The 19,176-nt window shown below is 34.4% G+C and overlaps 1 protein-coding gene across 2 annotated transcripts in view; it reads right to left on the bottom strand.

The window, feature by feature from the left end:
- Positions 1-16,382, bottom strand: part of LOC145297841 (matrilin-1-like) — a 39,763-nt gene extending 23,381 nt beyond the window's left edge. The window contains exons 1-3 of one of the 2 annotated variants that reach the window (XM_080144171.1): positions 16,185-16,382; positions 8,712-8,821; positions 6,143-6,173 (exon numbers count right to left, since the gene is read on the bottom strand). In XM_080144171.1, the coding sequence (XP_080000297.1) occupies positions 6,143-6,173; positions 8,712-8,759 (79 nt within the window). In that variant the 5' untranslated portion in view covers positions 8,760-8,821; positions 16,185-16,382. The remainder of the gene's footprint in view (positions 1-6,142; positions 6,174-8,711; positions 8,822-16,184) is intronic. The other variant, XM_080144172.1, reaches the window with a different exon arrangement.
- Between the last annotated feature and the right edge of the window lie 2,794 nt (positions 16,383-19,176).

The raw sequence follows: 19,176 nt of genomic DNA, 5'->3' as shown, positions 1-19,176 counted from the left end.
ATGTCGGCTTTCTATAAATTGTAGTGAGAAAGCCCCCCCCCTTGAGCGTTCGACAAGAACGTCCAAGAAAGGAAGCGAATTGTCCTTCTCACTTTCCATAGTGAACTTGAGAGCCCCATGTAAAGAATTCAACCTATTAAAAAATGTCGACGCATCACTTTGCGAAGGAAAAATAGCAAAAGTGTCGTCAACATATCTGAAATATGCAGTGGGTTTAGATGTAGAATGAAACATAACGGATTCATAATACCCGACGAAAATATACGCTAAAGTTGGGGCCAACGGACTCCCCATTGAAACCCCGTCAACCTGACAGTACATAATATCACAAAAACTAAATTCCACGGATTTCGTACACATTAAAATGAGTTCAATAAGAATCTCTTTAGAAAACCGTGGAGCAGTCAGGTGACCATCATATAAAGCGTCGGTACATATGCGTATAGTCTCATCCAACGGTATGTTGGTGAAAAGACTAGAGACATCAAATGAACACATGAAAGACGTCTCTGCATTAGAATCCAACCCACGTACACAATCAACGAACCGAAAGGAATCTGGGATACAATGCGTGGTGTATAGCTCACGCACAGGTTGCAGAATTTCTACAAGCCACTGAGCCAAAGAATGTTGTGCTGAACCAACCATTGATAAAATGGGTCTCAGTGGAACACCTTGCTTGTGGATTTTAGGGAGACCATACATTCTGGGACGCTGTGACCCAGAGGGCCTGATCCTGTCATACACATCCTTGCAAAACACCTTCTTTTTAAATAATGCAAGTAAACGTCTCTGCATTTTAGCCTCGTTCTTGCAAGTATTATCCGTCACCTCGACAGCGCCGAGTTTACGGAATTTCGAACTATCATTGAGAATCACTGCCATTTTCTCAACGTAGTCGGATTTATCCAAAATCACCACTCCTGCACCTTTGTCTGGTTTACACATATAAATATCGGTGTTAGATTTTAACGCTTTCATCGTTTTAAATTGCGTTATGTTCCAGACAAAGTCGCTATGATCAACAGGAATGTTACTATATCGGTGAGCTAAGGCAACTAAATTGGATTTCATCCCAACAATTTTTTCTGGGGAATTAGGCACATTATGTCTAAGTTGAGAGAACAAAACTTCAAAGGCAGAAAGTGTTCTCTCTTTATTTAAACTCGTGGGGGGAATACAAAAATCTAAGCCCCTAGACAAAACTTTATTTTCAATTTCTGTAAGGACCGTTTTTGAAAAATTGAAAATATGTTTGCTTCCATTAGTGGGTTCACACCCATATCTTCTGCGAACCAGAAGAGCAAGGTGTTTACTATTATCTTTGGAAGCATTTTGCCTAGCAAACTGATCACCGATAGATAAATATTTGCAAAAACGGAAAAAATCACAAAAGGACAGGAACCCCTTAACTACGGACCAAAGTTGATGACGATTACTAATGTACGTCTCAAGGTTCTCCATCAACTTATTCATATCGTCACGTATAAACGCACGCTCCATAGACAAACTTGGCTTCACTTTAGATGCAGCAATACGTTTACTAATGTAAGCTGGGGCTACATCTTGTTGCAGACAGGAACGCAAAAAAGCTAAGGAGAGATTGGTAGATCTAATTCTACTCCTTAATCTTACAATATTATTACACAATTCTATTTGTTGGTGTGTATACCTCTTCCGTAAATATTTAAATAAATGTTTAGAGGTACAGAATTTATATATGGTTTTAAATAAAATGGTAGGCGGCAGTTTCTCGAGAGCTCTTTCGGCTATCATCTCTTCAGGAGCAAATCGATAGCAATCTAAATAATATTGTGGCGAAAATAAAGAGTTCTATAGGGGAACTTATTTAATGTGCCAACGTACGGGGGCATTAATTAAATTTATTTACGTTTAAAAAAACGATTAAAAATGTTGGCACAACGAGGGAGAAAAAAAAAAAAAAAAAAAAAAAGCGGGAGAAAAAATTCAAAGTTCCCCAAAGAGAAACAATGCGTTAGATGTTTCTTTTTGCCGGCACAAAGAAGGTTGACGCACCGCAATAGAGACAGCCTCCAAAATCTTTAAATGGTTTTTGGAGTCCGCTCTATGTAGCACCTCGAACCAATCTATTTTATATCTATCGGCACAGCATGGGTTGTCAACCAAATGCTGGCCAATAGCAGAGTCCAAGGCTGCAGAAGGAGGGAGACCTCCGAACCCCATCCTCCCTTGTCTGATCTTCGATGGAACATGCTGGTTTATACGAGTCAAAAGGTGCAAGGATGTTCGCCCAACATAACCAGCATCGCACTGGCATTTAAACTGATATACAATATTACTATTTTGGATGTAAGGCAAACTATCCTTACGGAAAGACGGAAAAGCAGATCTCGTAGTATATACCACACGCAAGGTCACCGAATTGAAGCAATCGTAAATACTTCTTCGAATCTTTTTTGAAATTATATTACTCCCCTCCCCTATCCACGGTAATTTCAAATAAACCGGGCATTTCAAGGGTCCAAACTTTTTAGGGGATTTAAAATCCGCAACCTTTTTGAAAATACAATCATCAATAAGGTCAACAGGATAACCATTATTGATGAATATTTCCCTGATCTTATCGAGTTCGACATCCAATCTGTTAGGCGAACAAATCATGAGGGCTCTATGTACCAAAGTATTAATTAAACCGACCTTACGTGATTTAGGTACAAAAGACAACCAGTTCACATATAGTCCAGTAAATGTCGGCTTTCTATAAATTGTAGTGAGAAAGCCCCCCCTTGAGCGTTCGACAAGAACGTCCAAGAAAGGAAGCGAATTGTCCTTCTCACTTTCCATAGTGAACTTGAGAGCCCCATGTAAAGAATTCAACCTATTAAAAAATGTCGACGCATCACTTTGCGAAGGAAAAATAGCAAAAGTGTCGTCAACATATCTGAAATATGCAGTGGGTTTAGATGTAGAATGAAACATAACGGATTCATAATACCCGACGAAAATATACGCTAAAGTTGGGGCCAACGGACTCCCCATTGAAACCCCGTCAACCTGACAGTACATAATATCACAAAAACTAAATTCCACGGATTTCGTACACATTAAAATGAGTTCAATAAGAATCTCTTTAGAAAACCGTGGAGCAGTCAGGTGACCATCATATAAAGCGTCGGTACATATGCGTATAGTCTCATCCAACGGTATGTTGGTGAAAAGACTAGAGACATCAAATGAACACATGAAAGACGTCTCTGCATTAGAATCCAACCCACGTACACAATCAACGAACCGAAAGGAATCTGGGATACAATGCGTGGTGTATAGCTCACGCACAGGTTGCAGAATTTCTACAAGCCACTGAGCCAAAGAATGTTGTGCTGAACCAACCATTGATAAAATGGGTCTCAGTGGAACACCTATATATATATAAAAACAGAGATGTGTGTGCCACAGACGATTTCTGATTGGTTAATCCAATAATCACATCTCCTAAAAAACTATGGTTCCTACGCTCTTACCTTTACCATAAAATATTATGGCTTTATTTATTGTCCATCTTGGAAGGGTTTAATTTTTTCATAACTTGTTATTTACAAATTAAAAAAATACGAAACTTACACAATCTTACAATCCAACCTACGAAATCACGGCCGCCATTCTGGTGCTAGCCGCAGACACGTACACACAACACGAAAACAATGTTTTGAAAATCTAGCAACAATTAATTTTCCTGAAATTTTTCAATATTTAAAAATAAATTATGCCGGCTGATAAAATTTTTAAACTTTTTTTTAAAGTTAGAAAGTTAAAATTTAAAAATACTTATTTTTATGTAAAACGCGCGTTCACTCGTGGTCTTTTCATTTCGGGTTTGTATTACTGTACACATAGATTCGAAAAAGTTGTCAAAAAACAAATATATAACAAATAAATGTTATCAAAGGCAAGATAAGTTACTTTTCTACCAAACTGGATATATTTTTCGTGTTTTTATTCAATATAACATATTTATTCAGCTCGAAAAACGGGTTTGTATTACTGTACACATAGATTCGAAGAAGTTGATAAGATACGAAACAATATGCATAATATAAACACAGCACGAAAACACGCGCACACACGCACACACACTCACGTCCACTACCGTCCTTGGCTACGTCACGTTGTTATGGCAACACGATAAATACACAGTAAATTTGATTTTCTTCATTTCTACGCAAATATTACGCAAATATAAATCATATAGAATATCTGTATGAATATAATTACACGTAATAGTTAAATAAAGATGATCATCGTATAAGAGAACCGAAAAAAAAACTAATAGGGAATTAATTAAAAACGATAAAAAATATGCACATTAGCTAGATCTTTTGTAGATGAATGCAATTCCACGACTCATAAATAACAAAGTTGTATTTTCTTTTTAAATAAATAGAAAAAAGGGGTGTTGATAAGACTATCAATACACACAAAATAATATAGATTTATTTTTGGGTAAAGTTCCCCCGGGTTTTCCTTTCACTTCAGTAAATAATGGTCTTTTGTTATATATATGGCGTACTATTATCCTTATATATATGATGTTTATGTTTATATATATATATATATAAGTGATAGTGTATGTGTGTGTCTGTGCGTCTGTGTACATTTCCCTACGCTAAAACTCTGTCAATTTTAAGCCTACAGATTCGAAATTTGATATACAGGGTACGGAGATTTGGGAAAATCGATGTGATAGGTTTTCAACAGAAATTTGGCGATTAAGTTGTCAATATTCAACAATTTGACCTTTGAGAACTCTACCAAACTCCTCCTACAATTTAGGGTCTAAACACGTGATATTTTATATATAGATTCCTTGGACATGGATCTAACTTATTAACTTTACTTGATCCCTAAACAATAAATGTTAAGAGGTCATAATAGGGGTCAAAGTTTAAAAAAATTGACCGTTTTTTTTTCCTCAGCATACACTTCAAAACACCTGGGCAACGCCGGGCACCGATTGCTAGTATATATATATATATATATATATATATATATATATATATATATATATATATATATATATATATATATATATAAGGAAATGTATAAAAAAAGAATACGAAAAGTATAAAAGCTTATAACTTTTCTTTATTCGTTTCCAATTGGTGACGTGCAGGAATACAAAATAATGTTATGAAAAAAATGAAAAACTTTTTTTACAAGTACATAATTGTCGACCGATCCTTCAGTCTTCATCGGTGTAGTATATATATATATATATATATATATATATATATATATATATATATATATATATATATATATACTAGCTGGACGCCTTGCGTTACCCGGTCGTACAATACGCATAAACATATTTTAATTTATGAAAATTGCGTATGTATTATTAGAGAATCAATTTTCTATTGATTATTATATGTACGAGAAATAATTTGCCCTCTGGACTAATTCGATAAAATAATAATAATAATAATAATAATATTAATAATATTAATAATAATAATAATAATATGGTTCATCAAATTCCGTCTGTGTTTTCCTTTAATATCATGTCAGCTGATATTGGGGTTTGAGGATTAATCGTCTAGAAAAGTCACTTTTGATTAATGTTTATTTCTAAATATATACAAATGACGAAATGTTTTTTTTTTAAATGTTGTCTCTTCTTTTATCGTAAATTGAACTCATTGATAAGAAAAAAAATAAAATAAAATGGTGAGGTACACCCGGGATCATTCAATCTACAGTCGAATTTTCTACAACTGAGCTACGTAAATAATTCTTTTTCTTAACAAGAAATCGTTGCTAAGATTTTACTATCTTCTTTGCAAGTGCAATGCATAAAAATTCCCCTGTAAAAATTATTTTTTCATTGATAAGAAAAAAAATCTATTTTAAAGATCGGATTTTTTCGATTTTCGATACTTATTGGATGAATTTCTGTGTAAAACATATCTAAGAACACGGCCAGACATATAAATTATATTTGTGTGATATTTGCAAAAGATAAGCTCAGCTGTTTGAAGAAGGAACTCACACACACAAAGTGACTAGCTTCGATGAGAGTTATACTAGTTGTACATATTCTCCCATCGTCTACAGTAAATGTGTTATACCCGACATTGCAATGAAAATAGAAAAGTCTCACCTGTAACACCACTGGCCTGATTGCAAATTACCTGTAAATAATAATAATAATAATAATAATAATAATAATAATAATAATAATAATAATAATAATAATGCATTAAAAGTGTATAATTGTAAGTTAACCCTCTCTGCCACTGCCTTTCATCCCTTTTTTATGTACGTATGTCCTCACTAACTGGCGCCACACCAAATAAGTGAGAAGGGCCAAAAAGGATGAAAAGACTGTGAAGAGAAAGCAGTCGCCAGACCTCTTCTGGGTGAGCACAAAAAGGACTGTGATTATGGTGAGGCTTTTCGACAACCAAATTCCAATGAAGACCAATCACTGCTTCCAACGAGAAATCAATGGTAAGCGGTTTTGCGATAACAAAATTGATCTGCAAAGGTTCTCAAAAGAGATGGAGAGTACTGGAAATCTGGAGAGACTTGTTGTCACTCAAACTCTAACGAACATCACAAATTGTTCTCAAAGAGAAATAAATCTTTGATGATACTCCTAGTGAGTAAATAATAATAAAAATAGTAAAAAATGAGTAAAAAATTAAGAAGGAATGTGAACTTGAAAGAGGGTTGAAAGAGCGAAGGACTTAATAGATGATCAAATTTCGTAAATTCAAAAGTCAGAAGCGTGCAAAAAAATTTTTGGCTAATATTTGGCGTGTGAAAAAGAAACATAAGGAGTTTGATTTGTGGAGGATGTGAAGAATGAAATACAAAGCTACAAATATCTCAAGATGTGGGAAAAGTAAGCAAAGAGAAATTTAGCAGTCAATCCCAAAATTCCAAATTAGAAGGCTTTCGGACAGGATGATTTAAAGAGATAATAGTTAAAAACACTACCAACTTGCATGGAAAGATTGCATCTCAAATCAACGGAATTCTTAAATAAAGAACACGTGGAAGAACAGTGCTCTGTTAGAAGGATAAATTGCAATGTTGGAGTACTGCAGAAGACTGCCTTGTTGGCAACCGCCAGAATCTCTCGGAAAATGTTGAAAGCCTGCGAAAAGATGATACTGAAAGGCTATGCTCATTTGTTATCATCTGCATATCAGAATAAAATCAGTAATAAAAATAGCCAGACACAAAATGTGACGACAATAATAATAATAATAATAATAATAATAATAATAATAATAATAATAATAATAATAATAATAATAATAATAATAATTCTGATTTCGTTTATCAACGTCTCTCTGGAAAGGGATGGGATTCATTTCCAGAGGATTTCCCTTAATCCCGGTTTCAAACCAGGAGCTTCAAAGACCAAGGGTTTTTCTAAGGATGTTGGTGGCACCTATAATTGCAGTGGTCTGTAGGCCACCTAAAACATCGGGGATTTGTAGTTTTTTCAATTGTCCTTCCAGACGACTTGATACTACTCCTAGTGTACCAACTACGACCGGGATTATTGTGTTTAAACCTTTATCTCCAAGGCAATGGAGCATAATTGCTCCACTTCTCGTTCTTCTCTCTCACATTCCTGTCCAAGGGTACTGAAAAGTCTACAACCTGCCAGTTTTTTAGACCTTGTCAATGACGACCAAATCCGGACGATTATGTTCTAATTGCTTGGTCGTTATGACACTTTTGTCCCACCGTACCTCTACCTTGCCATCCTCACTTGTTTTCACTTCATCACGCACCTCCTCAAACCATTTTCCAGTACACTTCACCCCAACCCTCTTACACACCTCCCAATATATCCGGAGTCCCATGCGATCGTATCTTTTGCGGTACTCTCTCTGGGTCAGTCCACTGCACCCTGCTGCAAGGTACGCAATTGACTCTGAGGTCTTACGACAAATCGTACCACAAATCCGGCATACTACTACTACTACTACTACTACTACTACTACTACTACTACTACTACTACTACTAATAATAATAATAATAATAATAATACCCCAAATGTAGTGCTAACATAAACTGGCACCACACCAAATAGTAGAGAAGGGCCGAGGTGGATGGGGGGACAGAGGAGAAAAAGCACTAACACAATCTCCACTTCATGAGTGCGGAAAGAACTGGAACTTTAGGGAAGCTTATTGATACCCCAATTTCCGTGATGACCAATGGTCATTGCCAGCGAGGTGTCAATGGCAAGCGGCTGTTGCGATGATGCAAATTCACACACATACACAATTCCACATTACCACATACTCAAATGCGTGTATATCTGCCCTATACACATTTTGTCTAGGGACAACAAACCCAACTGACGTCACAAAACACGCGTTTGTATAAATGATTGAAAAAAATTATTTTTGAATTATTTCTTGTATACAAATATTTTATTATAAAATTTCGTATTTCTCCAATTATTAATTTATAAAATTGTGTTTATGTTCTAGGTAGCACTTACGACCAAAACCAGGAATCATGCTACAACCGGATATAATTACTAGATGAAAGTTTTATCGATGTGAGATTCGTTGTAAAAACATAATAATTCGTGCTTTAATTCTAAAAAAGCTAATAAACAATGAAAATAAAAGAAATAAGGAAGTAGAGTCACGTGGAAGTGGAAGAAAAAAAAGATAAGAAAGGTAGAGTTACATACCAGAAAAACCGTTGTAACAAACGTGTTGAATAATATTGACTTCTTCATGGCAATGTCGTTCTCCGTTTTTGAATTTTCGTTCCGTTTTTGAAACAAGTTGATGCTGAAGACTAAAATCGAATGTTACTTCATTGAATCAACGCCGTTTCTTGCAAATCAACCACAAAAACGATGCATTATATATATATATATATATATATATATATATATATATATATATATATATATAAAGTAATGTGATTGATAATTTAAAATTTAAAAATGGAGATCAGACGCAATCCTGTAAACGTGGATTTACGATATATTGATTGACCTCAATAAATTGATTGATTGGTTGATTATTGATTGTCACTACATCTGTTGAATTCAGCTTTAACGATGTTATGTATAGGCAAATAGATGTGGTAGCAATGGGCTCAGGCCTGGGTCCAACAATGGCGATTATTTTCGTGGGTTTCCAGGAGAAACAGTTATTATCTGGACCCATAAAATCTTAGTCTACTTTAGATATGTAGACGACACATTTTGCCTATTTAATAATGGAATGGAGGCAAATCATATTTCTCCTTATTAAATAGCATGCATCTTGTTTTAAATTATACGTATGAAGCAGAGTGTAATTCATCTTTAGTTTTCCTTGATGTATTGGTAGCAAAAACTCCCTCAAATTAACTTACATCAATATATCGTAAACCCAGGTTTAAAGGAGTGTATACATGCTGGGATTCGTTTTGCCCCCCCCCCCAAACGAAATATTAGTTTAATTTGGACCCTAACGCATCGAACCCTTATGATTTGTTCTATAAACAAAATTAGATGAAGAATCGAAAATTATTACTCACACATTATCCAATAATGGGTATCCCTCGATGTGATTAGGTCAGTCATCAAAAAGCAAATAACTCTTTTTAGCCCAAATAAAAATCAGTACGGTGACTAAATGTCCGATTTATATTCGTTTACCGTGGTTAGGATCAATTAGTGAGAAATTTGCAACCAAATCAGCTCAACAGTGGAAAGATGCTTTTTTGCTTCAAATGTACGTGTTGTGTTCTTTACGAAACCATTAATGGTATCCTGACGCAAAGACGTTTTACCCTCTCACCATAATAATAATGTAATTTATAAATTTAAATGTAGTTTCAGTGCTGACTACGTGGGTCGGACGTTGTTAAGACTTGATAATAGAGTTCAACAGCACGTACCTAGCAAAATTAGGAATTGTTCTTAACTACCAACGGACGTTCTTGTTAACACATCAAAGTCTTCTATAGCTGAACATTTGCTTAAAACCCGGCATATACCGCGAACTTTAGCACTAATTCATTCACTATTCTGAGTCGTGCTCATTCGAACAATCACCTGAAGATCTTGGAGATTATCCACGTTCGCTTGAAGAAGCCTTCTCTCTCCAAACAGAGAAAATGTCCCTAAGGCTTGAATGTGATCAGTTTCAAGGTGATATACGTATCGTTATTTTAGACATAGTTTATCCCGTTTTGTTTTTTTTCTAATACACTATATCGCTATCTATTTTTAACGTATCATTTTATTTGAAACGTATTCATTCGATTTTATTAATAAAAAAGGAAATTCCTCAATCCAGCGTATGAAAAGTGAGGCCTCCCCCATTATTTTTTTCTTCTCATTTCCCACTTTTAATCATGAAAATCAAAACGGGTCTTCCTGTCATGATTGCAATAATGAAATTTTGTACCCCGCATATATATATATATATATATATATATATATATATATATATATATATATATATAGAGAGAGAGAGAGAGAGAGAGAGAGAGAGAGAGAGAGAGAGAAAGAGAGAAAGAGAGAGAGAGAGAGGGAGAGAGAGATAAAGAGAGATAATGAAAATAGTGTAATAAAGGACCAAATAAAAGGTAATTGCAACTTCTCTCCCAATTTTCGAATTTTGTAAACATGCCCATAAGCATTTTCTTTTCTTTTAATGGATTGATAGGGGCTATTTCTTCACAGGGGTTAAGGTTAGAATAAATTCATAGATTGATATAATAATTAAATGAATGCTTTTGCTCTACGAAACAGAGGCTGTCAAAAATTGTGAATGTCAATGTACTTACAGAAATTAATTGGAAGATGGTCAACATTATGAAATTTGGAATATAAATATTTGTTTTTTATTTGTTATTTGCTCTGTAATTACATCGGACTTCATAAATTAAGGATTATTATAAATAAAAGGCGCAGTATAATTGAAAAATATATTTCCACGGAAGAGATTAGAAGTGCCGACTATCAATGGGATGGTTGTAGGTTCAATCCCAGGCTAGGGAAAGGGGTTAGTCTAGCCGCAATGATAAATTGATAAATTGTCCCTTCCCACTCCAGCGTCTATCTCTTGCTTAACACATTGTGCACTTTGAACAACCTCGTTGAAATTCAATGGTATTTTACTTTCGAATTATTTTTAATCTGGAATAAATAAATAAATAAACACACACACGCGCGCGCGCACACACACACACGCGCGCGCACACACACACACACACGCACACACACACACACACATATATATATATATATATATATATATATATATATATATATATATATATATATATATATATTACGTATGGTAACAAAAAATATGTATAAGACTTTTTACGAAAAACAAATGAACAATGACAAAATGTCCCTTGGGTTCTATATATCTTGCCGAACAAGACAGAAATAGGGAGACTCTTTCGAAACCCGGAAAATGTAAAATTGACGAACGAACAACCTATGAAAGCAACGAAAACACGAACACCAGTAGTAAAGTTTAAATCAATTTTATTACAAAAACAGAATATGGTAGAAAGGGGGGGGTGAGATTAAATGAAAAAAAAAAACAAATTATGAAAATGTGGAAGGGGTATCTTGCACTAATGTCTGAAAATGCCGACGAAAAATATATCAATAGATAACAACAGAAAAAATGGCAAAATAAAGGAATCGCCAATTCATCATACGAGAGAGGGAGAGAAAGAAAGAGAGAGAGAGAGAGAGAGAAAGAGAGAGAGAGAGAGAAAGAGAGATAAAGAGGTCTTAAAAGTTTTTACTTTTTTTTAGTTTCGGGCGGTTGTTTCAGAATAAAAACTATCTTCAACGTCTGTTTATACACTTGTCCGCAACTCAAATGTTGATTTGTAAGGTTCGCCTCCATTTCTCTTTCGCTATCGGATGGGATATTTCCACACCCGCTCGGCACGGCGGCTTTGCCGAGTGTGTCGAAAAAAATGTCTCTTTTCTCCTCTCCCTTCCCTCACCCTCTCCCTCTCTCTCTTTCTTCTCCGTACTTTGCCTGCCTATCTCCTTCTTTCTTTGTTCACTTTTATCGCTTGGTACTCGGAACTAAAAGGGGTCAGAAAGTGTGTTGACTGGATGACCTCGACAACTCGCTAACTCATCCTCAAGTGGTTGAGGTGGTGTTGATATCTGTTGGACGTTTTCTTCAACTCTATCCTCCTCTGTCTTCTCCTACACTCTCTCTTTCTCTCATTGTAGGTTCGGCGATAATTAAAAAAAAAAAAAAAAAAAAAAAAAAAACGATACACTCTTCGTCGGCCTAAAATTAAAATTTTACATTTTCTTCTTAAAACACAATTCTAATTTAAGGAGTATGTGACAATATATAATAGGCACTTTGTATGTGTGTGGTTTCGTTCCTTGTGGCTGGGCCGATTGTTTTGAAATTTCACACAAATGTACTTTATGTGTCTGGCAGTGTTTTTGGATAAGTTTTATATCGGAATGTCCTCGATGAGTATCAGTAATCAAATAAATCCTATGAAATAAGGAACAGCCGATTTTGACTAAAGTTAACATCTTATACAGCCTAACAGCACAAGTGCATTAGATAAGTTTTATCACCTCACAAGTAGGAGGACCGGGCAGATAAAATCAACAAGGTTATTTGATATGGCAAGGGCGCGTTCAATGACATTGTAGCTTTTTAGGGTACAATTGAACCATGATACTTGACTTTTGGATGTTAAACTTAAATTCAAGCCATTATGTAAAATAATTGTATAAAATCAGCCATAGGTTGTTAAATCCACAGAGTGGTCGTTAGAAAAGCGAAAAATTTCCCAAGCGGTTATATATTTTTACAAAATTTAACAAAATTTAAAAAAGATTCCTCGACTAATCCGGCCCTGTCGGTGGGGCATTAGAATACGCCGACTGCCCCCCTGCAAAGGGTAAAAGTCCCTCAATGGGGGTCCTGGATATGACCTTAAACTATATCCAGTGGTGAGGCCCCAGCTTGTGGGCTTTGGGGAGTGTGGAGCCACCCTTTAATTACAATTGCTCCCAGGTCCACTCTGACCCGGAGTGGTAGTACCTGTTAAGGTCCCAACTATGGGTTGAATAGAAACCGACGTGAAAACAACAAATATATTATATTAAAAAAAATTTTCTTCAAAATATTTGGATTCGGCATTAAATAACCCGAAAAGGGTTGATATGCCGTAAAACAAAAACAATCAACCAACCAACCAATCCTCGACTAATCTACAGCATTCTATTTAAAACGGAAGCATGATCGTCCGACGAAAATACTAAAACTAAAATATGACAGACGAAATGCTATTTCAAATTTAGCCGAAATAGATTGTCGAATATGCTTGTTTTACTCATTTTCACCCCAAATCAAGCATTTTGCCAGTTGGGATGTAAGAGGCTGCTATTTGGGATCGTGCCTAACAGAGAACTGTGGAGAGTTGAGCAATAATACATCTGCCCCCATTATATATATTAATTTCTGTACGAAACAGGAAGAAAAGAGTGAATTATAAAGTTGATCAGTCCGAGGGAAAAAAAGTATTAGAGTAAACGTATTTCCAACAACTAGGGACCTCGACAGTAAAAGCGTGGGATGTTGCTGTTTATCAAATTTGTGTGCAGTGTCCGTGGCGGCTCGTGCCCGAGATTAGTGGGGGTGCTGCTTCAAAAATTTTACGTATTTTTTTTAATATCGTGTAAAGAAATTCGAATATATAAATAAATATTTAATCAAATAATAAACAAACATTCAAATAAATATTAAAATATATAACAAAGACAAATAATCAATCAGAAATGGATAATACGCAAAAACTTTTTTATTAAAAAGATTTTTTTTAAATTATGTACACTTTACAGAATAAAAATAATATATATATTTATTCCTTTGCAGATTAAATAAAAGTTTGCGGGGTTTTTATTTATTTATTTTTTTTTTGCAAACAAACGAAAAACATTTTTTAAAATAACTTATTTTTTATAAAAAAAGAAAAGAAAAACTTTGAAATTTATCTGCCTCCCTACGAGTGTTAATTTAGGAGTTTACTATTTGAAAATAGCGTTTTATTTAATAACAGTTTTATTTACAAGATTTATTTTTAAAGATGTATTTATAACAAAACGTATTTGTAAATAAAATGCAAAATAAAACAGTTTACATTTTTATATATTGAGCAAACAAAAAAAAATATTTAAAGATACAAAATTTTATTTACAAATCTTTTAACAACTTGCTTTTTAGATAAAAAGAACAAATTTGGCTATTTACTGACCTTCCCATGCCGGTAAAGATCGACATAAAGTGGATAGTTATTATAAGAAAATAGGATGTCATATATAAGCATTATAAAACATCGAATTTTAATGTAGCTTTCTTCCCCAAAAAACAAAAAATTAAAATTGTCTCAGTCCAGAAGGGTTTCTAATTACTTTTTTTTAATGCGTATTATCTGACCCATCTACTAACAAATTCGGGTTTGTATTACTGTACACATAAATTCGAAAAGCATACAGTGTTTACCGATGTATTGTGTTAAAGAGAGAGTCGGCCGCCATTTTAAATTTTCCAATACATCGGTAAACACTATATGCTTTTTGAGCTGAATAAACATGTTAAATTTAATAAAAACACGAAATTTATATCCAGTTTGGTAGAAAAGTAATTTATCTTGCTTTTGATAACATTTATTTGTTATATATTTGTTTTTTTGACAACTTTTTCGAATCTATGTGTACAGTAATACAAACCCACAAATTCAATGTAAAGTTTAAAAATGCATAATTATTTAAAAAAAAAAACTGTTTTATTTTTTTTACTTACAAACACATTTTAATTAAAAAATCTTGTATAAAAAATCCATTTTTCAAAGTGTAAAACTTCTAACATTGTCCTTGTCGGAGGCAAATAAATGCTAATTTTTTTATATCTAAAACATACACGCTAAAAAGATTTCTAACTAAAATATATTTTCAACATAAACTGTTTCTTTGCTTTTTTGCTTCTAGGAAAAAATATAAACAGTTGTTTTTGTAAAGTTTAGTTGTTGCAAAATAAATAGCATTTAAAACTACTTTAAAGAAGCAAACAAAAAGGCAGGTAGATGGAAAAGTAACTTTATTTTTATGGTAAAATTTATTTATTGTATAATTGGTTTTTACTCTTGGCCGCGTGTTAGCTTCACTGCTAAATTCCCGAATACTTTTAATAAATAAAAATAAACAGTTTCTGCATATTATATATTTCCGTCTGCTACCGACTTAAATCCCAACGCTAAAAGTGTGCGTATTTAAAAAAAAAAAAAAGCACAATATTTTATGTACAAGAACACGTTATGTGCAGATTTTAATAATAATTTTAAAAAATATAAGTAAACCTCCTTTTTTTTTTCAATAACAATGTTATCATATTTATACAGGCGCACACTCTAAGCAAACAACGAATTTCACGACACGGAACTGCGCCAAGCGACAGTTCTTCAAGCAGCATCCTCGGCTGCCTAAAGCGTCTAATCCGCGCATGCGTACAAGAGAATTTCATTAAGAAAGTGTAACTGTGAATTTAACAGCTTCAAGCAAGTTTTATTTTTGTTATTATATAAATTTGGAGATACCGACATTAAAGTTAATGATTTTATAATGTACACATAGAAAAAATAAAATAATAATAATAATAATAATAATAATAATAATAATAATAATAATAATAATAATAATAATAAACAAACGTATTATTTTTAATTTTATCATTAATATTGTGTAGAAATAACTTGGGGGTGCTGCAGTCCCACAGTTCCATGCACGAGCCGCCACTGTGCAGTGTGTATCTTGAGGGAAGCACCAGTGTTCTGAATTTATCAGAACACATTTTATTAAAGTACTTTTAAGCAGTTAAAGAAATGCAACATTGGGGTGATGGGACAGAGGTTGGAAGCTGACTGGTAGTGCTAGACCTATTAAATTTGAAACTTTTTTTAGACTCTGCTACTTCAAAGTTTACCTGGTACATCAACGAAAATGCGAAACTTTTATCCTAAAAGACCGACAATATGCTATATCAAATGGAAATATGACAGATCGACGATAATACTATTTCAAACTGATGCCCGACAGCCAGCTGTAATGTTATTTTAAACAATCATTTTAATCAAAGGAAAGAATGGTGCACTCTACCTGAAATGCGAATTGCTGGTCGTCTCAATGTATCGTTGCTTTTTTAAATAGTGCTTAACATATGCAGTTCGTCTTGGGAGGTTTCTTCTTTGCAGGTTTGTTAAATGGCGAGGAGGGTAAAGGTTTTTATAACGAAGTCCTGCTCATACATCATGTTCTTGTCACGAACACTTGAACGTGTGACTTGCTTTAATGAATGTATTATTCATTGATTAATTTCATTGTTTGTCATTACATGCGAATTTTATTATGTGTGAGTTGTATTGGGAAACAAAGAGGTGGCGCAGATGGTCCATATAGGCATTAAATTGGTAGCACACATCTCGTTTCCCTACTTGTGCATTGATCACAACTTGGTCTTAATTGAAATTAACATCTCTTCTTTTTTTTTACACAGTGATCACCAGGCAGTGTCAAGGCAAGATAGGCTGTTTTTAGCAGCTCCTGCCCAGATATGGCGACAGTATTCCATCCTTGGACGTACTTGGCTTTTATATAGATAGAGAATTGCATCAGTAGTGAGATATCTTCTGGAGCGGTAGAAGGATCCCACCATCTTTCCAGCGACCTTCGCAACAGACTTGATGTACGTGTTCCATTTCAGATCAGGAGTAAAGGTCAAACCCAGAAGCTTGTCAAAACACGGGGCCTCACCCAGACGAGAGCCATCCATCACTATTGATGCCAGATAGGGATCAGAGCGTTGATGATGTAAGGATAGGAGTTTCGTTTTGGATGCATTAAAGGTAACCAGCCACATCTTCCCCCACTGAACCACGCGCTCGATATCAGAGGAGAGAGAATCAGAGAGAACTTTGTCATTTACAGCCTTTGATGTGTTGCTGTAGATGGTCGTGTCATCTGCATAGATGTCAACGAATGATTTAAGTATGTGTTTAGGGAGGTCATTGATGTAGATCAGGAAGAGAGTTGGGCCCAGGATTGACACCTTCTCTTGAGTAAACACACTGCTTTGACAAACTTCTGGGACTGACTTTCATTCTTGACCTGAAATGAAGTAGAAGACCTTTGCCAAGGCCACTGAAATGTCGTTGGATCATTCTACTGCTTAAGAAATTTTTTCACCCCCGATGCAATTATCTACCTATACAATAGCCAAACACGTCCTTAGAGGAGTAGTGTTGCAACGTCTGGGGATGAGCACCGTCTCCTGTCATGACAGGCTACGAAATAACGTGGAATAACACCGTTTGGCCTCCCTACTTACTTTTTCTCACAGAAGAGATGTTACGAATCTATCTCTGCTCTATCGTTTTTTATAGCAGATGCATAAGTGAGTTTAAATCTATGGTCTCCTGTTTTTGCAAATATTAACAACAAACTATATATGTATGTATGTATATATATATATATATATATATATATATATATATATATATATATATATAGTTTGTTGCAAATATTTATATATATATATTTGCAACAAACTATTTATATAATATATATATATATATATATATATATATATATATATATATATATATATATATATATATATATATATTAAAATACTTGAAACGTCAAGCTAAAACACTTGTCAATAAATCCCTTCATCTTCTGTCTGTGCCTATAGCTAAACTAAAATTTCATGACAAAAGTTTATTTCTGAGAACTGTCTGTTTGTGGAACAAACGACCGCAGGGCGTTAAACTTGGTATTTGTTTAAATTCATTTTTCCATTACTGATAATAATGATAAATATTTATAAATTTAAAATTTTCAGTAAAACTAAAATCCACAGATAACGCCCAGTGAATTTTGACTTTTTCAAAAATATATACACATACTACGAAAGTTATTACCGTAATCCACACTCCTGCAATATAACTCTATAACTAAATATTTAGCAATTTAAAAAATATGGAGTCGGTAACTGTATCGGAATCGGTAATTGTATGGGAAGTGAAAATTTGAAACGGAATTCTTAATTGTATCGGAATCGAGAAAAATATTGGAATCGTCCCATCACTAATGGAAACGTTATTATTTCTAGTAAAAGATGCAAAAATTTGAACTGAATGAAAAACGTATCCTTGTGATCGTTGGTTAATCAGACTGCGTGAAATCCATACGATCCGAAAATGATTGAGGAATAACCACTAATTTCTTGTCAACAGGAGATCTATGGTCTACAATTTTTAAAGCCATCAAAACAAAAATATTATAATTTGTGTATATAAAAGAATTTTTTTTTTTTACTTAGGAGTCATCACTTATCCTTGCCCGAAGGCTACTCGAGGATAAGTGTTAATGAATGTAAGGCGGTAGTTTAGTAATCGTCAATTGTGCAAAATTGGTAGAATTTGAGTATTTATGGGAATGGCTCAACAAGAACTTGTTTACATTGGATTTGAAGGCTACTATGTTGTATTCAAGCGACCAGCAGGCCAGCGGAACAGTGTTCCACAGACGGGGACTTCTGGAGAAGAAGCTATGTTCATGGAATCTGGGTTTAGATCTAGGCACAGATAGAGAGTGGGGAAAATCTTATATAGTGGTTGTAGCTAATCGAATGTTTTTGTGAAACATTGGGAAGGAAGAATCATAGATTGGACTTCAGTTGAGCACTGCATGAAAAAAAAAAAAGATAGCGGAGAGACAGGCTCGCAACGTTATTTCCGTGGGAAAAAGGTTGCAGAGAAGAGAAAAGGGCTTGAATTACTAGGTTTCGAAGCTAATTTGGAGTTTATCAAGACTGAATAAGGCGCGCCGAGCAGCTCCTGTCCATATGTTGCAACATTACTCCATTTTAGAGCGTACACGTCTCTTATAAAGACAGAGGATTGTATCGGCAGTGAGAAACCTTCTTTACCGGTAGGGTTATTCAATCATTTTCCCAGGTATCTTGGCAAAATATTTGATGTGTGTTCCATTTTAGATCAGAAACGTAGGAGCTGGCACGCTTTTCTCTGCTGTTTTGTACATCTTTCACCCACTGTCCACCCGGATGGTTCCAGGACACCTCAAAAGA

This window comes from Euprymna scolopes, chromosome 18 (assembly GCF_053919585.1).
Source record: "Euprymna scolopes isolate OS-2025 chromosome 18, ASM5391958v1, whole genome shotgun sequence".
Classification (NCBI taxonomy): domain Eukaryota; kingdom Metazoa; phylum Mollusca; class Cephalopoda; order Sepiida; family Sepiolidae; genus Euprymna; species Euprymna scolopes.
The sequence above is the reverse complement of the archived record's forward strand: the minus strand, read 5'-3'. Positions and strand labels throughout refer to the sequence as shown.